The 24,984-nt window shown below is 34.7% G+C and overlaps 1 protein-coding gene across 4 annotated transcripts in view; it reads right to left on the reverse strand.

Moving 5' to 3' along the window:
• The window catches only part of PPP1R12A (protein phosphatase 1 regulatory subunit 12A), a 156,156-nt gene that overhangs the window by 59,669 nt on the left and 71,503 nt on the right, over positions 1–24,984 (reverse strand). For all 4 annotated transcript variants that reach the window (XM_008056230.2, XM_021711434.1, XM_008056229.2 and 1 more), the window contains exons 3-5: positions 12,803–12,921; positions 5,279–5,438; positions 733–877 (exon numbers count right to left, since the gene is read on the reverse strand). In XM_008056230.2, the coding sequence (XP_008054421.1) occupies positions 733–877; positions 5,279–5,438; positions 12,803–12,921 (424 nt within the window). The remainder of the gene's footprint in view (positions 1–732; positions 878–5,278; positions 5,439–12,802; positions 12,922–24,984) is intronic.

The raw sequence follows: 24,984 nt of genomic DNA on the forward strand, positions 1-24,984 counted from the left end.
TCTACCCAATATGAAGTGGGAAGGGACTAGCAGGAATACTGGTGACACTGGTTAGTGACCGAAAGGGCGCAGAGGAAAGAAGTCTAATCTAACAAGAAAATTGATAATAGGGAACTTCTCGTGATTTTGTGAAAGACATGTGTATGGCATTTGTTCCCTTCTTCCTTCTACCTAAGTGTGATATTAAGTAAATAATTTACCTCATTAAACTATTTTCTCATCTGCAAAACTAGGAGACTGCATGTTGCATCTCAATGATCTTATTTGGTGTAAAACTTTATGGTTTTTACTATCCTTACCTGCTGTAAGAACTCACTATGATGTCACTTAAAGAACTACTATAAGAAAGCTAAGAAGACTATCAGCTAAAGAATTAGAAACACCTTTCTACACATATTCCAACTCAAAGTGATGGCAGAAAACATTCGATAGAAATGCAAAATTTTTTTAATTTATAAATTACTAAGAATATCAATGCAAGTACCCAAATCTACTATACACGTATGGTAATATGATTACTAAAAGAGTAATACTTCTTTTTTTGCAGATCAAGGCTATAACTACCTCATAAGGAGCTGAAAAGACCTAAACCATTAAAAAGTCAATTGACTGAAAAAAAAGTTTTCTACAGCTGATTAAAAATACAATAATATAACTTACACTTTTAGTCTTTTGAGACTAAAACAGTATTTCTAAAAGTTACAATATTTAAAATACATTTAAAAGACCTACCACTTTGTTGACCATTTCCATGTCACAAAGATTGTCCACTAAAATTCGACATGCTTCTTCTTTACCCCAATGAGCTGCAGCATGAAGAGGTGTCCAGCCATCATAATCTTTAATATTAACATCATAGCCTGCCTGTATTAAAAGCCTAAAGAAATTATAGTGAATTAGATAATCATGAAAATCTAGAAATGAATCAACATGATCAACAGTTTCATACCCATGCAGTTTAACCAAAATTTGCAATATTATTTTTTTCTGAGTACACATCCTTCCCCCCTCAATGAATTAACTGGGGCAAATAAAAAGTTATTCTCAGAAAGCACTCAGAAAAAGAGGATCTTGAGTCATTGCTCTAAAAGGAAGTTTTAATTAACTCCAAATGACTGTAGGTCTTATAGTCTGGTGTAACACTAATTAATTCACATTAATATGACTTGTAAGTGAAATTTTCACAGGAAAGCCCATAATTTTTCAATGTAAGATTAATAACTAATGGAATAATTTGTATGTAATACTGATTTATTGCAGGGACTATCTTGAGGTGTCCATATAATATGTCATTTCAGGCTAAATGTGTTCTAAAAATATACTGGAATCAAGTAAGCTTATTTTGTAATAAGCCCTGCAGGTATGGAAATGGTTTGTGAAAGTTTTCATAAACCTTTATGATCTACATGAGGAATTTTCAAAGGAAAATGACAATCTGACTGTTAAGAATAAAATAAAGAAAAACACATATTTCCAAGAAGTCAAATCTATTTTTCTGTAGCAGTAGAAAGCAGACACTCCAATCATTAACAAGCTAGAAAACAGAAATACATTTTAAAACAATGCAAAGAGTTGTGTAAGTTATATTTATATGCCCTCCTAACTGTATATCGACATCAACTTTTATTTTATTTAGTTATTAAGTTCACCAAAAGCAAAGAATGGGTCTATACATTGTACATACCATAGCCTCCCACACACAGGTAAATACTAAATATAACTCATGAAATTTAATTGGCCTTTACCTTACTTTCCAAGAGGCTGAGCTTGAGAAAGGCTTCTTTTTAACTACAGGAGGTGGTAGTGATAGCTAATGTATAATCCTCCTTCATTTATTTAAGAATTAATCCTGCATTTCCTAGCCATATTTATTAGTTGCTTCCAATCCTGGCTCCATAGCAGAATCATCTGAGGATCTTGTCTTGTTTTTATTTTAAAAAAAAAGGATTCCCCAGCTCCACTCCAGTACTACTGAATTAATTAGTATATTGGAGGATGGGGGCTCTGTCAATATATATTTTTAAAAAGTCTCACATATGACTCTTGTAGACTGTCACCTGTCTACGGACCAATATTTAAGAGCCATGATCTAAGGAAAAGGCTAACAGATGTAAGTCCAAATATTTAAGGAAATATCTCTACTAACATACATATTATCAGAAACTTTATTACAGAAGCAGAATTAAACTGGAATATAGGGTAATAAAAATATATCCCCTATTAGAAAACATGAACTGTAATACCGTTAAATATCTGAGCAACATAAAATCATAAATATTTAGAAGTCTGTGTGGAAAGGGAGAACGAAGGTAGACACATTTTTCCAACAGACATGACTCTACAAGCCAGACCCTACAAGAATACTTGGGGGGTGGGGGAGGCAGTAACTAAATTCAAGGAGCTTCTAGTGGAGAACAAAACTAAAGCAACCCTCACAGACAGGTTCTGTAATGGAGAGGCAATGGGAACACAAAACGGCAAAGAAACAAAATCAAACTGAACGCTGTGTGTGCTTGGGGGATAGGGATGGGGGGGAGTGGGAGGTTACACTTGAAACAGATCTCTCCTATTTAGTTTCATTTCATATTTCTATTTATTTCTTTACTTTAATAAATAATATAGTCACAAGATTCAAAGATAAAGAATTAAAAGATATAGAAGGAAGTTACTTTCCTACTGCTGACCTTTGGTCAACTAGTTTACTCTCTCCAAAATAACCATTCTGTTAAATCTTATTGGATCCTTACAAAAAGGCTTCATACATACACAAATATAATTTTAGCTTTAAAAATAAATACAAATGATATATACTTGATTTTATATATCCTTGATTTTATATATCCTTGATTTTAACATTTCATAATACATCTTAGTGCTCTTTTCATAGCAATATGTAATGAGATTTCTCATTCTTGTTTTAATTGATATATACGTTATCCTTGATTTTGATATTTCATAATATATCCTAGTACTCTTTCCATAACAATATGTAATGAGATTTCTCATTCTTGTTTTAATTGATATATGTTTTCCTTGATTTTGACATTTCATAATATATCCTAGTGCTCTTTCTATAACAATATGTAAGATTTCTCATTCGTGCTTTAATTGCTGCAGAGTATTCTAGTGAAAGAAAATACCATAATTTAGTAAGTCATTCTCCTACTCTTATTATAAACAATGCTGCTAGCATATACCTTACATCCTAGGTGGGTGAAAGTATCTGTTTAAAAATAAATTCCTAGAGGCTGAATTACTGAGCTAAAGGCTGTTACTTTGATAAATTTGTTAAATTGTCATTTATTTTTCCACTAGTAATTTAAGAGTGCTTTTCTCCCACACCTTGCCAACAGTGTCCCAAAGGTTTTAATCTTTGCCAATATGACAGATGAAAAAAGATAACTCATTGTAGCTCTATTTACACTTCATTATGAATGAACTTTTTCTCTTATGGCTAAGAACCTTGAACTGAGTCAAAGAACAGAATTTGCTTCCAAGTTGAAGAGATGATGAATAAAGGCATCTAGACAGAAACAAGACATTAAGACACCATTATAGAACGTCAAGTGGATATAGATGCATGCTTGAGGAACAATGGTGGTGGCTTAGCTTAAAAGAGCAGACAGTGGCCAGATGATGAAGCATCTCATATGCTAAGTTGAGGAGTTTACAATTTATCCTGCTCTCCACTGAGAACCTTAAAGAAGGATTTTAAAAGCTTGGATAGCCTAACTACAAAGGTCACTTGGAAGCTATCTAGAAACCTACTCCACAATATAACCCAGTATTAATACATGTGGGAAACCCAAAAAACCCTGGAATTTATTTATAAAAATTTGTGCATTTATTCTTACATGTTTAAACTTAGTCACCTTATTTCACCTCTTCTACATCAGCAAAATGTTTCCCTTTAAGGTCTTTTTTCATCCAGGGAAACAACAACAAAAAAAGTTGCCCAGGGCAAGATCGGGTGAACAGGGAGAGTGGCACTGGGATCATGTCGTTTTGGTTAAAAACTGCTGAACACTCAGCACAGTGTGGGCAGGTGCATTGTCATAGTGAAAGAACCAGTCACCTGTTTGCCACAACTTAAGACGTTCTTCTACAAATCGTGACACAACCTTCTTAGAACTTCCAGATGAAACCTTGATTGATCGTTTGATCCAGAGGAACAAATTCCAAATGTACTACAAGGAGCTTGACCTCCAAAAGATAATTCTGGCTTTTTTGTGGGTCCCCCGCTTCAAATATGAGTAATGTAAAAAAAACAAGAGTGTTAAGAAACAATTCTTACCTTTACTATAAACAATACTCTTTGATATTTTCTATTCTTTAAAAAAAATGCTGTTGGCAACTCACTAAGTTCATTTCATGGTCTGTTTGAAAAGTATAGCATTAGAGAAAAACAGATGGACAAGGAAACAAATTAAAGGCAATTCTATTGTACTATTCTTAGGAGAAGGTCTAAATTACTGAATTACACGTAGAGATTGCAAAGAGGAAGAAACTTGGGAATAGGTGTCCCACTTATTCTTTACCAATTTTACCAATGAGAGAGAAAAAGAAAGACAGACTGATATTAGAAGTCCAAGTTGATTTTATGCAACATAAAAGGTGCAGTAGATTTTGCTGAGGGCTACTCTTATTTCTTTTCACATACATGTAACAAAAGTTATGCACTGAATAACTTTTAAAATATATTTGCCAGCATTTTTGCATTATACAAGTAAAAAAATTATCATGACATAAAGAAGCTTTGTTCCAAAAAACTTTGCTGATCAACATATAGCCCTATAAAGTCAGGTTGCCTGTGGTCTAATATTTAATATTATGCTAATAGCACTAAGTTTCAGTGCTCAAGTAGTAAAAAGAAAACCATATATAAAATAAATTACATGTAAATAAATTTAGTAAGAATCAAGTTCTCAAAATTTGATGGTATGTTCATATGCATTGATGTTATTCTCAGGAACCAGTCAGACAATGTGGGAACCTCAAAATGACTCACATTAATTAGTCCAAAAGGTAACATAAAATAGTTGACTGACACTTAAAATTCAACTAACTGGTATACTGCAACGAATAAAAACAAGAGTCAAATAAACAATATTGAAGAGTGAAGCAATCACATTCAAAAGCTTTTTTCTTTCTGAAGACATTCAAAGAACTCTTTTATAAGGTGTTTCAAAATAACGTTTGTAGGTATTTAAGAAAAGAAACGATGAAACAGAGAAAACAAGTCCAAGTAGAAAACAATTGTGTAAAAAACAATACTTACTTTAAAACTTCCGTGTAGCCTTTGGCAGCCGCAACATGAAGTGCTGTGCCTCCAGATTTTGCATGCCGGACATCATTTATATGACCACTGTTCAGCCACTGTCTTGCATCTCTGAGCATTATCCGTTCTTCTTCCTTTCTAGCAGCTTCTATATCAACCCCTGATAAAATAAAAATAATTGTTTTCATTTTTGCTTAATAAAGTGTTCTATGTTGGAAAATAAAATTATCCAAAACATTTCAAGTTTAAATGAAAAGTGAAACTAATTTCTGAAAAATGGGCTTCTTATAACAAGTTGGTTAAATAAAGAAATGTGGGGATAATGAAAACATTTTATTAACTTTCTCTACTTACTATTTGGGTTTTGCCCCACAATTTTATTTTGGTTTTCTTTTTACTTCTGATTATTCCTTTTGTTTTCTTAAAATTTCAACACTTTCCAAGGTATAGCATTAAAAAAAATTTTTTTTTACTGGTTATATGTGAACAGGTCTCACATTTCTATCTACTGTCTTGACCAGTTCTGTGAATGCTAGTCTAGTAGGTACAGATGCTTACTGAACACTTCAACGTAGAGGTCCTATCTTATCTAAAATTAAAATACCTTAAAACAGATTATTTCGTTACCAAACGTCTTCTCCAACATAATAAATACATTCTTCATACCATTAGATTATTATAATTTTCATGTTATAGAAATGTCCACTCATTTAAAAGCATTTATTAAGCAGTGTGCTAGGCTGAAGTGATATAAGTGAGAAGAATGCAAAAATGAATAGGATAGGATACTACCTACCTTCAAAAAGCTCAAAATCTTGGGAAAAAATTAAAATAAAAAAGATAATCCTGAAATTCCTGTATCATCTCATATTGTCTTATGGCTTTCACTACTGCCTATTTAATAAAAAGCATATACCACAATGCAGTTACAATTTGTCTTAGTCTACAAGCCTGTGAGCCTTTTTATCTTCTATCCCCAGCTTTTGGCAGAATACCTGATACAAAGTAAAGGAATCAGTAAAAGTTTACTAATGAATTATGAGTGTGAATAAAACATAAAAACAAGAAGACACACACATGCACTCACCCAGGCAGGAAGATCTCACCTAAGATCTCTCCTATAATCCACATCCATATATCTGACTGTTTGGTCCGCGTATTTTCACTCATCCATTTAATATGTACTGAGTGCCTAACGATGTACCTGTCAGATGGTAGGTACTCCCTTCAAGAGTGGCACCTTTTCTCCTCCTGCTTTTGGACATCAGACTCCAGGTTTTGGACTCTGGGATTTGTCTGAGTCCCTGACTAAAATACCACCATATTAGTTACCAGTTTTGAGTTGCCACCTATAGACTGTCCTCTAGATGGCCCCTGTCACTATCTAAATTCACATCTTATGTCTTAACACTCTGACTCCTACTGCTATCAGCCTGTACCACTCATTCAGCCTCATTTACTTCCAATTCACTGCCCACACTACTGTTGAACTGGAAAAAAACAAAACACCATCACCTCACTTCTCTACATAAAATTTGTCAATGGCTGCTCACCTCCTATAAAACAAAGCTCGAGCTCTTTCATGTGGCAGACAAAGCCTTCTATGACTTGATGCCAATGCATTTTTAATGTCATCTCTAATCTTTCTCCTCTATCATTACCCAGTATCCTAACCATCTAGCGCTCTACATAGGTCACCAAGTACATGACAGTATGTGCTGCCACATAAGCTATTATCCTCTATCTGGATTGTGAGATAGATCCTTATTTTGCCTGCTTGGCAAATTACCACTTTTCCAAGATGAGTAAATCAACTGAAGTTCAACTTTTAAAAAACAGACCATAATACAGAAATATTTTTAAAACTTCAAGATTACAAAAGTACAGGAAAAGTCATCTTCAAATTAGATTATAATATCTAATTACTACATTTGAAGAAAACTTCCAATAAGATTTTCCAAATAGATTTTATGAAAACAATTATATATACTATATACATAATAAACACAACTTTTACAATTTTTATAAAAATAAAATGCCCCACTTCTATAGTAAAGCTAATCTTACATATCAAAAACGTCCCACCAAAAGATAATCTACTTAAGTTATATGTCCTCTAATGTTTTTATTTTAAAAATTATAAAGCTATAGTAATAATACATTAAGAATAAACTTTTTGCTAAGTGACTTGTATTAATTTTATTATGCTTTATTTTTTTAAAACAGGTATCTTTTTATTATCTTTAGCCCTACTGTCTTTATCATCTTAGTATTCTGACTTTTATTGTCTTTCACTGTTCTACTTCATAGTTCGGTATTTATCTAATTTCAGGCTATCTTTGCCTAATCACAAAGCAATTATCTCTCCTCTTTATCCTCCAAATTGTGCTCATATCTGATTCATATGTAAAAACCAAAACAGTCCAAGATTAAAGCATATGTGAAGTAAGATTTCTTATGTTTAAGAAAATTAAAAATTTTCTATAAAACCCTTCTTTTACTCTTAAAAGAAAAAACCCACTAACTAGAGTATATATCAGCTGGACATGGTGGCTCACACCTGTAATCCCAGCATTTTGGGAGGCTGAGGCAGGAAGACTGCTCGAGTCCAGCAGTTTGAGACCAGTCAGACAACATAATAAGACTCCATCTCTATTATTTAAAATAAAAATTTAAAAAGAGTATATAGACCTTGCTTGCTTAGTTCATCAAAAATTTAAAAACAAACCATCTCATTGTAATATAATTAGGAGGCTTGTTTTCTAATTTTAATCCTGTGACTAATCAGCTAGTGACCTAGAGAAAACCATGCTTTTTTAGATTTAGTATAATAGGTTAACAACATATATAATGAACCTAGACTGGCTGGGTTTGAATCCCTATCTACCACTTACTAGCTTTATTACCTTGGGTAAGACACTTAATCTTTGTTATGCTTTAGTTTCTTCATTCATAAGATAGGAGCAATGATAGTACCTACCCCATAGGGTTGTTCTGAAAATTAATTAATATATGTAATAAGAGTTTAGATCAACAGTAAGCACTACTAGTTCTAAGTCTATGATTCTGCTTCTCTTTCCTTGCTTTATGATCTAACAGGAATAAACTTTTACAATGCATTTAATTGGTCCTTAATCTATCTACTGTAACTGTAAGGTTTTTAAACAATAAATAATAAAACTAAATTAGACATGATATAATAAAGAAATGAGCCTAACATTTGTCACGATGATTTAAAAGTAGTAACAATGAGACTGAAATGCAGACAAATCTCTTAGGTAAGAAAAATAGAATTAAATTGGAATTTGGTCAGCTAACAGATTCAAAAATTGGTTTGTGTCCCTAGATAAATAAATCACATTAAAATGTAAGTCATAAATACTTTCAGCTACTCTTCAATTATTACTTACAAAGGTAATTTACTTAAGCATAACTATTACTAATCAAATACACTAGAATAATAAAAGAATTAAATAACTTAAAAATATTAATAATAACTTTCACACCAAGATAATTACAGAAATTTTATCACCACTAGAGATACATTTAGGATGCTTTTTAAAAAATAATTATTAAAATCTATTAGAGATGCGCTTATACACTTCTGTTTTTTGGATTTAAGTTATGCTATATAAGTTTACGCATTCCCTTTATATGTATAAAATGAAGCATTTTCTAGGAGGCATTCTTAACACAATGTAGTATGGTACAGTGGTGCAGAATGTGGGCTCAAGGTATCTGTCGCACAGTTTAGGACAGTATTAACAGCACTTCTACTTCCTACCTGTATGAACTTGAGCAAATCAGTAAGCCTCAATCTTCTCATGTGTAAAAAAGGGATTATAGTAGTATAAACCTCATAGAACTGCTCTGAGGGTGAAATAAGGTGACACATGTGAAGCCTATACTCAACGCCTGGCACATAAGCATTTAATAAGAGTTAGCTACTATACTACTATGATTAGTGTTTTCATTTCCAGGGTCATCTCATCTCCTAGTCCCCAGAATTCCCCCTTTCTACTGTTCTCCTAAGTATATTTTTCACATCTTGACATGTCCTAAGTTCCAAGAGTGCATCAAACACTCTCATCTGGACGTCCCTTAGGACAAATTCAATACATATTCACATATTCCCTAAATCAGTTTCTGCCTTATCTCAGCCTTTACCAATATGAAGCCATCTAATCATCACTTCTTCAGCTGAAAACTTCAGTAAATAGGCCCCAATTCTTCCTTCAACTCTACAATCAATTCTTCACCAAACTTCTAACATTTCCTCAAGATAGACCAGTTCTTGGTCTCAAATGTAATAGAGTTGTGCTTTTATCTTCCACCTGGATTAATTTAAGAGCCTTCTTCAAGGAATGCATGCTACCATGTATCCCACATATTATTTCATCCTTTATTAGTTGCCATCAGCTTTATTACTAAAACCCAAATCTAACTGGATTAATTTACTGCTTGGAGATCTTTGTTGTATCTATCCAATGCCTACAAAATAGATGTCCTTCACTATCTTCAGCCTATTTTTTTCAGGTCTCACATCCTACTAAACCCATCCTAATTTTGTATCTCCATTCCAGTCCCAATGAATTACCTGCATATGACATGTATGTCTTCAATTCCTTTTTTGTTTTGTTTTGTGCACACTGATACTCCTGCCTGCTGTGCCTTTTCTGTCCACCAGCTCCCTTTTTTGCCAAAAAAAATTCCCACTCTGAAAACCCTTTCTGATTACTGCAAACAATTACTCATAGCTTCTGTTCTCCCATAATATTCTGTTTCTGTATATTTTAGCACATAGCATACTGTATAGTGAAGTACTCTTTACATACTTGCCAGTTCTGCTAGGCTGCAAGACTCTTAAGAACAAAGATTGCCTTATTCTTTTTTGCTGTTGTTAATAACTCAGCACTCATAGACTAATGCTGGCACATTAATCAATATTAAATGAAACATTACAATTAAAAATCAGCCCTGCTTACAGTTATGCTAACAGTTTCCTTTATATACAAGGAAACCAAAAGCAAGAGGCACAACTCCATGCTTCTTCTGGTTCAGAACAATTGCTTACTACTATTAAACAGATATATAGCAGATAAAGATATTTATTTTAAAAAATTACCATTGCTTGACAGGAAACTGTTGGCTATCTATCTGGGCACTCATCAGGACAAAATGGGAAGATACTCTTTTTTCTAGGTTATGATGCTTTACAACTATTATTTAGTCTCCTCAACTCTTGAAGATCCCATGACTCTGATTTCAGAGTCTAAAATATGGCAGTAAAAAGTTCTTCTGTGTGCTTATCCAGGTTCCAGTTTATAGCTACTTTTCTAACATGTGCCCTATCTCTCCTGGGCTGTAGGTGTCTTCAATCACTTTTTATAATGCCCCAATTCTATTTTAGGTATTTAAATATTTTCTCCATTTTAGTGTTTAAGATAATTTTTAAAAGCAAATCAGTAGTCATTATGAATTTTCTTATGAATTTTCCTAAGACCAAGGAATACAAGTCTTTTTTCAAGGAATACACTTAGCTTCTACTACTTTCTAATCCTTAGATTCTATTTTCTGATGAAGCACACTTCAGCAGGAGTCAGCCCTCTAAATAAATATTCTATATCTTTCCTCTATCATTTAACCTTAGTAAAAAGCATAGCTCTGGATGATACCTGTTTGGTCACTGCTTAAACCTAATGACATATAATAAAAATCACAAGCAAAAATTTTACATATAGACACGTACATATACTACATATCTCCTACATATATTTTAAAAATTTTTCAATTGTCTAAAATATACGTAACATAAAACCTACCATCTTAACTATTTTAAGTGTACAGTTCAGTATGTTAAGTATGTTAAGAACATTCATATCATTGCACCCAATCTCCAGAACTCTTTTCATCTGCAAAACTGACACTCTGTACCCATTAAACACATTAAACAACAACTTCCTATTTTCCCCTCCTCCCAGCCAGCCCCTGGCAGTGATCATTCTATTTTCTCTCTGAATTTGACTATTTTTGTTTCTCATATAGGTAGAATAATACGACATTGTCTTTTTGCTACTAGCTTATTGTCACTTAGAATAACATCCTCAAGGTTAGTGTATATTAGATTTTCTTCCTTCTTAAGGCTGAATGATATTCCACTGTATGTACACACCACATCTTATTTATCCATTCATCCATCAATGGACACTTGATTTACTTTCACCCTTCCTACACACACACACAGTTTTATTAAGGTATAATTCACATATGATTTAAAGTTACATAATTCAATGGTTTTTAGTAAATTGGCAAAGTTATGTAACCATCATAACAATTGATTTTAGAATATTCATCACACCTAGAAGAAACTCTGTATCCACTGGCAATCACTCTCCATCTATAAACTCCCAAATTTTTATTCCCATCTTATAGTTCTTTCTAGACTTGTATGTTCAACATCTTGGATGTATAATAAGCAAAATAAACTTAACATGTTTGAAAATGAAGCTCTAATATTTCCCTATAAAACCTACCCTTCTCATAATTTCACATCTCAAATAGAAACTTCACCCATCCAGTTGCTCAAACCAAAAATCTTAGAATCTTTCATATCTTTTTCTTTTTTGCACTCTCTATATCTAATCACTCAATAATCCTCTTGGCCACACCTTCAAAATATTCCCATAATCCAACCTCATCACTTTGTCTACTACCACCCAAATCAAAACCACCTAATCTTGCTGAAATTATTGCAATTATTTCCTAACTATTCTCCTACTTCTGCCCTTGCCTTCCTACAATCTATTCTCAAGACAACAGTCAGAGAAATCCTTTTTAAAAGTACATCACATCCTGTCAATCCTCCGCCTCAGTCCCTGCATTGGTTTACTATTTAACTCAGATTAGAAGCCAAAGTCCTTCCCTAAGACTCACAGGCCTTAAGTGATATGGCCTCCTGTTACTTCCGTAACCTCATCTCCTAACAGCTTCCTCCTTTGCTCTACCTGCTCCAATAATGCTAGTTTACTTGCTGCTTCTCTAAGTGTCATTCTTTCATCCTTGTACACATTGTTCCCTCTGTCTGAAATGCTCTTTCCCTAGATCCAAGGACTCATTACTTCATCTCACTCATATCTCTGCTTAAATGACCCATCATCAATGAGGCCTTCCTGACCAGCCCATTTAACTTTGCAATGTGCCACATCCATTCCATGCACTTTCTATCTTCTTTTCCAGCTTTACTTTGCTTCAAAACTTTACTTCCATAAAATTGTTTGCCCGATACTGCTACTTGTGATACTTCTTTCAACTTTAAAAATATTAAAAGGATATACCACTGAGAAACGTATTTTTAAAAATAAAATCATACTACACATATTGTTTTGTAAGCTGAACTGATTTTCTTTTCACTCAAATTATGATTGTCCATCAATGTCAACAAAAACTTGCTGGAAAAGTCAAGTGTCATATTTTTTTTATAACAGTTTAAAAAAGTTTTTCAAGTTATATTGCTTTTTGTATTACCTTGCCGATTAACTTCATTTTGAAGTAGCTCTTCCATTGCTTCTTCCTCAGCAATATCTAAAGGTGTGTCTCCTTCACTGTTGACAGCTCCTACATGTGCTCCTTGACCAATCAAAAACCTGTAAAATAAAAGAAAAGCTATTAAGGAATGATACTATCATTGAAATAAAACTAATGAGAGAAGTTCCTATATAAAGTAGCAATAAAAACCAAGGATAGTATATGTATTATTTAAATTTTTAAAAAACTATCATAGAATCCATTTTTTTCTTTTTAAAATTTATATTGCCTAATTTTTCTATAATATAAACAAATTTCTTTACTAATACAAAAATATTAGCCAAGTGCAGTGGCTCACACCCGTAATCCCAGCACTTCAGGAGGCCAAGGCAAGAGGACTGCCTGAGTCCAGGGGCTTGAGACCAGCCTGGGCAACACAGCCAGACCTTGTCTCAACAATAAATAAAAAAATTAGCTGGGCATGGTGGGGCATGCCTATAGTCCCAGCTACTTGGAAGGCTGAGGCGGAAGGATGCCCAGCAGTTGAGGCTGTGATAGCTGTGACTGTGCCACTGTACTCTAGCCTGAGACAGAGTGAGACTCCGACTCAAAAAAAAAAAGTTAATTTTTAATAATAATTAGAAAGTCTCTCATAGGATCATGTCATACTACCTCCACTGAGACTTTTCATTGTCTCCATATGGACTGGTTTTCTAACTGATCTCCATGCTCCTGGTCTCATCCCATAAGCAAGAGTTCTTAACCTGGGGTTCATGGGTAGAATTCAGAAGGTTCGTAAGAAATTCAATTAATGCAGATATAATAAAATATTATTTATGCTTATTATTTTGAAATTAGTTATGAAACCAATCAGATCTTTTTATCTAATGTATTACTAAAGAAGCAGACACATAATTATATCATATGTCTTTCTAATATTTTAATAAATGAATTCTAATATAATTGACTTCTGTATACTTTGTATTTTACTTTATACAGTCAAACACAATTCTAAGAAAGTATTCATAGGTTTCATCAAACCTGCCAGAGCAATCCTTTTATTATGTCAACTGCACATTTCCCAGAATCATTTATTTAACATTACTCATGTTAATTCCTAACTTTAAAAATCTTTGAAGGGCTCTACCTTGCTACAAGAAAACATCTATAATCCTCAACAATCTGGCTTTGTTTTTTTCCAACCGTGTTCTTCTTCCTTCCACACCTTAGGCTCCAACAACACAGAATGACTAGAATGCTCTAGATTAAAACATCTTCTTTTGATATTCCGAATTTTACATTTCCATGTGTGAAAACTGGGCCTTTTTCTTTACATCCCAAGCCAACTTAATTCATTCAGATAATTCATAAATAATTCATTCATATTTTTTACAAATGATTTTTTTAAATGTCCACAGAGAAGAAAAAAAAAAAAAAAAGAATTCCTTTATACTCCTCCTTCTATCATGTTCCCTTCCCCAAGATAACCACTATCAACAGGATAGCTAAAATCTTTCCAGTACCTCTGCTATAAATGTGTATGTGTCTATATGGACATACATACAGTCACTTTTTGAGGTCTTTCTGTAAAACAAAAATTAATGGAAATTTAATACTATCCTCTTAATGGACATACTCTTAAATAAACACGTGACATTATCAATCTTTAACTTTTTTCCCCCAGCATAATGGAGATGAAACATCTTATTGCTTTAATTTCTATTTCCCAAATACACATAAGGCTGAAAATATCTGGATAAATTTACTGCCATTTGTATTTCTCCTTTCATGAACTGCTTATTTATAATCTTTGTCTGTATTTCTAATGTGTTCATGAATTTAACACACATTTAACGAGTGTTTAGTATGTTACATGCCAGTAATATAATGGTATGTAAAAACAAACAGAGTTTCCCTCTGAAAAGCTTCCAGTCTAGAAAGAATTAGATTAATGACAAATAAATGTAAAGCTGTGACAAGTCCTGCAACAATTATGTGGTGCTTAAGAGTAATAGAAAAAATTGTTTTAATTAGAAAAGGATTCTTTGGTGATTATGCCGGTACTGAAAAAGGACAATGCATTATGGGTAAGAAAGGACAAAAATCACTAAAGCCATGAGATGTGTTTGACTAGATGGAGGCCCAGCTCATTTTCCTGAAAGTAACTGAAAGAACTGATCAATCTCTATTTTTCTTACAAAACACAAACACACACACGCACATACACACACACACACACACCACATTCCCTCCCTCTCTCTCTAAAACAGTGATTATCTCAAGAGGTCGATAAGTAGAGATTTGCATGGGTTATTATGTGTTTTTAACAGGGTATCATATTTTGTTTTCCAAGTTTACTATAATAAGTTTGTTATGTACATATGTTTAGGTCACAAAAGTGGCTACTATACCATTCTGCAGCACAGGGCCTTCATATCTAGTAACATGTAAAAATTTTTATGACTTGCATGGGACTTCTACAAACCGAAGATATACTTGAATTGAGGTAACTTTTTCTGTCTTCATAGTTTTAATAAACATAATAGAAACCTAAATAAGAGTATTTCCTTATATATTACAAATATATAGTCTAAAGCCAAAAAATAAGATATAAATAGAGTAAGAAACTGTGTTATGCTCCAGAATATATAATTATTTTGCCAGGAAAAACCTCATACAATTGGGGATATTTACATAAAAATACTTACATTCTGCTGAAGTATTAGAATAATTCAAAGGATATAAAGACTGAGAATAAAAGGAGTATCTCAGAGTAGCTGCAGTGCTTGAAGCAGAGGGAATTATATGAGAAAGAGTTTCAAGGAAATACCACATCAAAGCAAAAACAAATCCAAAATTTACATGAACAGGAAGGATGTTAAGAGAAACTAAGAAGAGTAAAGTTCCAAAACTGCAGGCAGGGAGCAGGGCCTGGAGCAATCCTTGAGCCAAAAGTTTAGGTATATATTTATGCATTCATGTACAAACCTCTCCTACTACAGAATTATCATTTATAAATGTAAACATTAAAAAGACATATTTGAAAAAAGGTAATAAATATAATCCCATGGCATTAATTATTTTCTACCATGAATAGTTTTGAAAAGCCATTCAAAGATTGGTTGGGTGAAAAACAGCAGAAGCTTTTATGTTCTGCAGACTTGGGGTTCAGTTCCCATATCTCCCTCCTGACACCTGTGTGACATTCATTAACTTAAACACTTGAAGCCTAATTTATACAGTAACTTACAGAGCAGTGTGAAGTTTAAATGAGTTAAATATAAAATTAAAATACTATCTGCTATCACATGCAAAATCATCACATTTAGAAAGTAATGTTTAAGATAAGGTGAAGCAAAATACAGGCTACCTGGAATAAGAAAATTTCACTTTGAGGGACACCAAAAACAATGAAAACTTACAGATTTCCTTCAGAATAACAAAAGCTGAGATACTAGGGACAACTTTGGCCAGATGTAGCAGCTCACACCTGTAATCCAAGCACTTTGGGAGGCTGAGGTGGAAGACTTGCTTGAGCCCAGAAGTTGTAGACCAGCCCGGACAATATAGTGAGAACTGGTCTCTATTAAAAAAAATTTTTTTTTTTTTGAGTTGGAGTCTCACTGTCACCCAGACTGGAGTGCAGTGGCCGCTCCCGGCCACCGCTGGGCTCGGGTGATCCTTTCACCTCAGCCTTCTGAGTAGCCGGAATTACAGGCATGCACTACCAAGCCCGGCTGATTTTTTGATTTATTGTAGAGATGAGGTCTCGCTGCCCAGGCGGGTCTCGAACCCGCGAGCTCAGGCAATCCACTCACCTCAGACTCCCAAAGGCGCGGGATTACAGGCTGAGCCACCGAGCCCGGCTTCTATTAAAAATTTTAAGCAAAAATTAGCTGGGTGTGGTGACATGCACCTGTAGTCCCAGATACGCAGGGGGTTGAAGTAAAGGATTGCCTGAGCCCAGGAGGTTGTGGCTGCAGTGAACGATGACTGTTCAACTGCACGCCAGTCTGGACAACAGAGTAAGATCCTGACTGAAAAAAAAAAAACTAAAATAAACAACTTGTGCAACTGTTAATTAGGAAAAATATGCCATACTTATTTTACATTTTGTTAAAAAGGGGGAAAAAACCCCACAGATTTCACATAGGAGTCCCAAAGTAAAGGTTAGAAGTGTGGGCTGCTTTTCTGATGAACAACTAACTCTACTGAGGGCTTCAGGGTAAAGAAAATTAGGCCTATATTTTAACAATAGTTAATGATTTCTTAAGTAATTCAAAGGTAGACAACATAGATACTATCTAGAGCAAGACGAAATTCTTAATAAGTCATAGCAATGAAAAATGGTAACATAACAGATTTGAAATTTATACTATTCTAACAACTCTGACTTGATATGTAATTTTGGATAAATGAGCAAGTCTCACAATCAAGACATTATCCAAAGGGATTTTATTAAATTATTTGCATATGTGCTAACTGCAAAATCTAGTGAGCAAAGAGACAAAGCAATTTCAGCAAGACTTGAATATACTTAGTGTCCAAGTTTAATGTATTTTTCTGACTTGTTTAGGAAAGTTAGTATCAAATTATTTTAACCAATACACAGTTTTTAAAAAATCATAGCAAAATAGCATTATAACAATTATGTATCTTAAAATCCAAATGATGTTCTCAAAGCTACCGTAGGAGAGAAAAATTATGAAAACAAAGCCACCCAAACGTCAAAGATGCATTAAGTAGAACATTATAGTTTTAACTTCAGAAATACATACTATTTTCTTTTGTTAAGTATTCGAGCAACAAAATTCACAAAATAAGAGTAAATAATCTTGTGAATGTTTAGTGGGAACGCACTTTCCCATTTCATATACCCCAATGAAAGAAACATACTGGGAATCATTAAGAATCTAAACAGGTTGGGCTCGGTGGCTCAGCCTGTAATCCTAGTGCTTTGGGAGGCTGAGGCGAGTGGATTGCCTGAGCCCGCAGGTTCGAGACCTGCCTGGGCACTTGGCGAGACCGCAACTCTACCATAAATCAAAAAAATTAGCTGGGCGTGATAGCATGCGCCTGTAGTTCCAGCTACTTGGAAGGCTGAGGTGGAAGGATCGGTGGAGCACAGCGGGTCGAGGCTGCAGTGGCCGGGAGCATGCCACTGCACTCCAATCTGGGCAACAGAGTGAGACTCCAACTCAAAAAATAAAAAAAAAAAAAGAATCCAAACAAAAGTTCTGACTTGGAACCTCTGAAAGTATTAATAAGTTATTTTTTTCAGTACTTGACAAATGAGCATCACTTCTAGCCTCCATGATTTCTGATGAAAAATCTGCAGTCATTCAAATTGTTTTTCCTCACATGGTGTTATTTCCCTCTCAATGTCTTTGAGATTTTTTTATTTTTTAATTTTCAAAAGTTTGCATATGACAAGTCTTGGTGTGGACTGCTTTGGTTTATCTTGTATGGAGTTTGCTAAGCTTCTTGAATCTGCAAGTTTATATCATTTGCCCAACTTGAGAAGTTTTCACTGATCATTTATTTGAATACATTTCCAGTCATGCCTTCTTTCTCCTCTTCTTCCAAGAGATTCTGATGGATAAATGTTAGCTCTTTTTTAATAGTCCCCGAGACTCTATTCATTTTATTTTAGTCTATTTTCTAAAAAATGTTGTTCAGATTTGGTAATTTCTATTGTCCTATCAGTTTCCTGATTCATTCTCCTATCCCCTCCATTCTGCTGCTGGAGCCTATCTTTTGAATTTTTTATTTTCGTTATTAGACTTTTTAGCTCTAATCTCTTCATTTGGTTCTTCTTCACATCTTCTATTTCTTTGCAGATTTTCTATTTTTTCATTTGTCTCAAGAGTGCTCATAACTGCTTGCTGAAGCATCTTTAAGATAGCTGAAGCATCTTTAAGATAATTTTTGTCAGATAACTGCAATATTATCTGTCATCCTGGAATTGGGTCTCTATTAATTGTCTTTTTAAATTCAGTTTGAGATCTTTTGGGTTCTACGACAATTTTAAAGTAAAATCGAACATTTTGGGAATCCTAAGACTTTAGATCTTATTTAAATTTTTGTTAGATGGGTTTGTTTGATCCTACTCCAGCAGAAGTATATAGGGAGGTGCCATCTCAGTACTGCAAGTTGGGGACGAAGTTCCATCTCTCACTTGCCCTCCACTGACACCAGAGATAGGGAGGCTTCTTGAGACTTCTGGGTTGGGTAGGAGTTCTGACTCTCCTACAAACCTCCACTGATACCTCTGCTGGCCAAGAAGAGTATGAGTATATCACTACTGCTCCCATACAGCCTCCACTGACATCCCAAGGTGGTGGCAGGAGAATGGGAAGATGGAGAAAGTCCCCTTTATTTCTGGGTCGTGGTTAAAGCATTCACTCTCCAATAGGCCTTCTCTGACACCACCCAGCAGAGAGAGGCAGGAGCTCTTCTTTACTCCCAGATAGGAGTGGAAGTCTAGGTTTCCCAAATAATCTCCAGTGACATTGTAAGTGACGTAGAGCTGTACTAACTATGTACAGATGGCCTAATCGGACATCATTCCAATGGAGTGCTGGGGTATCTCATTACAGGTTGGTGAAGTCCAAGGTTCCCTACTTGGCCTTTGCTGGAGTGAGTACGACCAAGTTTTTTTCCTGTGGTTTGGTTGAAATAGAATGGTTATTTTCTAAGTTTTCTGTCTTGCTATGGTGTCCTTCTAGAATTTGGCTAAACAGGTTAGGCTTTTGTAGTAGCTTTTTTCTGGTGTCCACTCATTGCGGCCTCTTGGGTTATCACCTTCTTCAGTTCTAACTGTGGAATATATGGGTGGGACAAAAGAAAGTCCAGGGACTCACTGCTGTATTGTGCTTTGGGTCCCAAGATCCTTATTTCCTCTACTTTCTCCACCTTTCAGGGTCTCTTGTGTTTTAGACATAATGTCCAGAGTTTTTAGTTGTACTTAGTGGGAATAACAAGAAAAAGTGTATCTATTTTATCTTCCCAGAAGGAAAATTCTCTCTCTCATTAATTGTCAAGAACTTGCAATGCTTATAATATTATTCACTTTAACCATTCAAAAATAATTTAGTTTGTAAAAACCCCACAGGCAAAAGTATCATTTTTGAATGTCAGGTTATTAGTCCAATCTCCTGGTACCTTGCTAGATATTTTGCTCAATTTCTGACATCTTAAAATCATTCCACAATTACTAATTGTGTCAATAATTATGGAAATTTCAAAAGAAATGAGTTTATTTGTGAAACTGGGCATCTGGATTGTTATTTGCAAAAAATAAATTCAAAATGTGTAAAGTATTTAAATTTTTCTCATCATAAAGCAATCAATCCTTAAACATAAGAAATACTCAAATCAGTCTTTGGCATTTCTTACTTCTCTCAATTCTTCCCCAAAGAAGTGACTCTAAACCTCTTCAGCCATGGACTAACTCCTGACTAGCATGTGTTTATTTATTAAAATCATTTATGTGCACTACTGTCTTACTTTATTACTGCAGCTTTTAGTTCAGAGGTAAAAATCTTACTCTTCATTTAACAATTCTAAGATGCACATTTTCTCCACATTTTAATATCACTGAGATCTTCTACAACCAATGATCTTAAAATCAATGATATCTTATAATAGATATTGGCCAGATGTTTGGCATGTTATGGTTGTCATCATCCACATGTGACACCATTCACAGTTATTAATATTGTTTCCACTACCATTAATTAACTTATGTACATTGTTGGAACCATATTTATTGAGCTTAACTATTATTTAAAATGTCTTCCTGGATGTTTCCTGGAAACTTTTTTGTTGTTACCTTCTGGTAAGAGCCAGAAGGCACTAACATCAAAATTTGCAGAATGCACACCAAAGGCATAGAATTAAGCAATATTGTATCAACAACACTCTAAACAGTACTGTTTAGAGTGTTGTTGATACAATATTGCTTAATTCAGAGAATGATACTATGTGAATAAAATCTATGAGATAAAAATAAACACTGTACCATAATTTTTTTAAGCTTTTTTTCCTTCAGAGACACAGAGTCTCACTCTGTCACCCAGGCTGAAGTGCAGTGGCATTACCACAGTTCACTGTAACCTCAAATTCCTGGGCTCAAGCAATTTTCTTGCCTTAAATTCTCAAATAGCTAGGACTATGGGTATGCACCACCACGTTTAGCTAATATTTTTATTTTGTAGAGGCAGGATCTTGCTATGGTGCCCAGGCTCAAGCAATCTTCTCACTTTGGTCTCCCAAACTGCTTACAGGTGTGAGCTTTGGCACCCAGTCTAACTTTTAGAGACAGAATAGTGTAATGGCTACAAGTGAAGAGTTGAAAAGTTAAACTGTTTCAGTTCAAATCCTAGCTTTGCTACTTACTGTGTGGGACACAGTAACTCTATAACTCAGTTTCCTCATCTATAAAGTAGGAATTATTAATACATACTACTATCCCTCATCCAAACCCAAATCTTAACATTTTTCATACTTTACGTAACACTTTCTCAGTCTAAAGCAGAACTTCATAACCAAACACACTTCTGGGAAAAAATAAACTGACAGTCAAGTGGGATAAAGACTAGAAATAGCCTCAAATCAGTTCAGGTCATGGTTTGCTGCCAAATGTGCCTATACCAAACTTACAATTTATTTTTTTCATTTTTCAGAGTTCTGGAGGTTTAGAATTATGTTTTCATGTGATTATTGGGATAACCAAAATTATGTTATTTATAGAACTTAAAGCAGAGAAAAGCACATAACAAGCACTTGCTATTATCATCACCACCACCGCTTTTATCTTCCTATCATACTACCTAGATCCAGTGAATTACACCAGTCTTTGCGATTGTATTCTCCAAATTTCTTTCACTTCTATTTTCACTGCCACTGCCCTAGTTATCTTGCTCAACCTCCCTAACACGTCAAGAACAGTCTCCTAAAAAACAGACTGAAGGTCATAACATCCCTAAAACTGCATCATCACCGAAGGACAAACTCCGCATAGCATACAAATCTCTGGACGTAGTAGTGGTTCACTCTTCCAGTCTTATCTGTTACTCTCTCCATATTCCACTAGTGCCCTCACTCCAAAAAATAATGGCTCCAAAGAAGCCCTTTATCCAATACAATCAGAACCACTATCTACTTGGTTAACTGAAAAAGTTGATTAAATTAGGGACTCATAAAACACAATACATTTATTTCAACATAAAAGACATAATTGCAAATTCATCTACCCTTTAATGAAGACTAGTAAATTTATTTGAATAATATCTCCAATGACTATAACTTCATGCTGCAATTCTTGCATACACAATAACCGTAATGTATAATCTAAGACTTTCAAAGTATCTTTAACGTGAACCCAAAATTAGCAGCGAAACTATCTCCGTTACACAATCTTTTTAGACTTTGTTTTTCCTTTTGGCTTTCATTTGTTTCACTCATGTCTAACTACACAGCAATTATACTCTTAGGGTCTTGCCTTTGAGTCTTTCTAAAGTATTCAACTTTGTGTCTTAGCAAGAATATTCTTTTTTGCACACTTTTCAAAAGTCTGGGACTAACCAGTTAAAATATATAATCATTAACAAGTTAAACAGGCATAAAAGGCTGAAAACACATACAAATAACTTTTGGTAGCCTTGCAATTCAACTATTAGAACTGTGTGAGCTCGGTAGAAGTAGCTGCAATGTTTAGGCTATGGGTACCAGTCAACGTGTTTTAACAAAGAAACAGCAAGAGTAATAGAGCAGAGGCAGGGTAAAAGAGCTTTACCAGTATTACTTCTCTGTCGTGAGTAACATGACTTTCCTCAGGCAACTTCCAACTCCCAGAGGCAAAGACTATGTTCATTATTTAACATAAGTTAATGTCATCTCCCCTAGAATCTTTCTTTAATTTGGCCTAAACAAAATTAATCACGTCTTCCTCAAAAACAGACTGAAGGTCATCATGCCCCTTATATACTGGTCAATTTATTCTATGAAGTATTAGAGTTAATGCTATCTAATATATCTGTCTATAAGCTTAGAGGGTCTATGTTGCAGATTTTCCAATTTCAGTGCCTAATGCTACTAGAGGAGGCATTTATGAGACAAGGGAAAGGACATCAGAATTTGAGTGTCAAGAATGAGGATCCGATTCTGATGGTAAAGTGGGAATAACAATGAACATTCCCACAAATTTCCTTTACAAACTGAGTAAGAATGACTACGAGAACATTTTCTACAGTTTTAGGCAAATATACTTCATTATTAGTCTAGCAAGAAATATATATCTCAAATAAATGTTAATATTTTCAAAACTCTTACATTTTGTTTCCCCTCTGAGATTTCTAACCAAAATATATGTTTGCTTTAATTAACAAGTATTCATGATAAGATATATGTTCATGAAACTAAAATTCACAGATCTCTCAAATTCCTTGTGGTCCACATAACCACATATAAATGAAAACATGACAAATGATTACTTCATTCTCCTCCACTCTGCTCATCTAGATAAGTCAGCCTTAAAACTGAAAGACAAAAAGAGTTTTCTTTGCTAAATAATCCAGAAAAACCAAGAGTGTACCTATTTTTCACCAAATAGTGGTGACACCCCTCCTTTTCAATATCGTTTTGGAAGTCCTAGCCAGAGCAATCAGATAAGAGAAGGAGATTATGGGTATCCAAATAGGAAAAGAGGAAGTCAAGTTATCCTTCTTTGCAGATGACATGACTCTATACCTCGAAAACCCAAGAGAATCTGTCAAAAACCTCTTTGCACTGATAAAGAACTTTGACAAAGTCTCAGGGTATAAAACAAATGTGCAAAAGACAGGCACATTTCTACAAACCAACAATAAACAGCACAATCCCATTCACAATAGCCACACACACAAAAAAGGAATAAAGAAAGAAATACCTTGGCATCTTCCTAACCAGAGATGTGGAAGACCTTTACAATGAAAACTACAAAACACTGCTCAAAGAAATCAAAAATGACACAAACAAATGGAAAAATATTCCATGCTCATGGATTGGAAGAATCATCATTAAGATTTCCATCCTACCCAAGGCAATCTACAGATTTAACTCAATACCCATCAAATTACCAGCAGCATTCTTCTCAGACCTGGAAATGACAATACAGGAATTCATATGGGAACATAAACGACCTCAAATAGCCAAAACAATTCTCAGATAAAAAAAAAAAAGCAGGAGGTATCACACTCCTTTAAACTTTATTACAAGGTTACAATAATCACAACAGCTTGGTATTGGTACAAGAACAGGTATATAGACCAATGGAACAGGACAGAAATTCCAGAAGCAAAACCTCAATTTCTCAATCAGCTCATCTTCGACAAAGCCTCCACCACCAACCACTGGGGAGAGGAGAACCTATTCACAGTAAACAGTGCTGGGAAAACTGGCTGACCACATGCAGAAGATTAAAACAAGAATCCTTTTTGAAAAGTGTCTGTTCATATCTTTTGCCCGCTTTATAATGGGGCTGTTTGTTTTTTTCTTTTCAGCACGTTTGAGTTCTTTGTAGAACCAAGATGTTAGGCCTTTGTCAGACATGGAGTTGGCAAATACTTTTTCTCAGTCTGTGGGCTGTCTCCCTGCTCTTGATGGTTTCTTTGGCTTTGAAGAAGATATCCAAGTGGCCAACAGACACATGAAGAAATGTTCAACCCCACTAATCATCAAGGAGATGCAAATTAAAACTACACTAAGATACCACCTAACTCCAGTCAGAATGGCAATTATCAATAACTCAAAAAATAACAGATCCTGGAGAGGATGTGGTGAAAGGGGAACGCTGCTACACTGTTGGTGGGAGTGTAAACTAGTGCAACGTCTGTGGAAAGCAATGTGGCGATTCCTAAAAGCTCTAAATATCAACCTCCCATATGACCCCACAATCCCCCTATTGGGAATATACCCTGAAGAAATCAAATCACTCTATAAAAAAGATACCTGCACATGTTTTATTGCAGCATTGTTCACAATAGCAAGAATCTGGAACCAGCCATGCTGTCCATCAAAAGAGGACTGGATTTTAAAAATGTGGTACAGCCGGGCTCGGTGGCTCAGCCTGTAATCCCGCGCCCTTGGGAGGCTGAGGTGAGTGGATTGCCTGAGCCCACGGGTTCAAGACCCACCTGGGC

Source organism: Carlito syrichta, unplaced genomic scaffold, assembly GCF_000164805.1.
Source record: "Carlito syrichta isolate Samal-C Ts95f unplaced genomic scaffold, Tarsius_syrichta-2.0.1 Scaffold302292, whole genome shotgun sequence".
NCBI classification, from domain to species: Eukaryota; Metazoa; Chordata; class Mammalia; order Primates; family Tarsiidae; genus Carlito; species Carlito syrichta.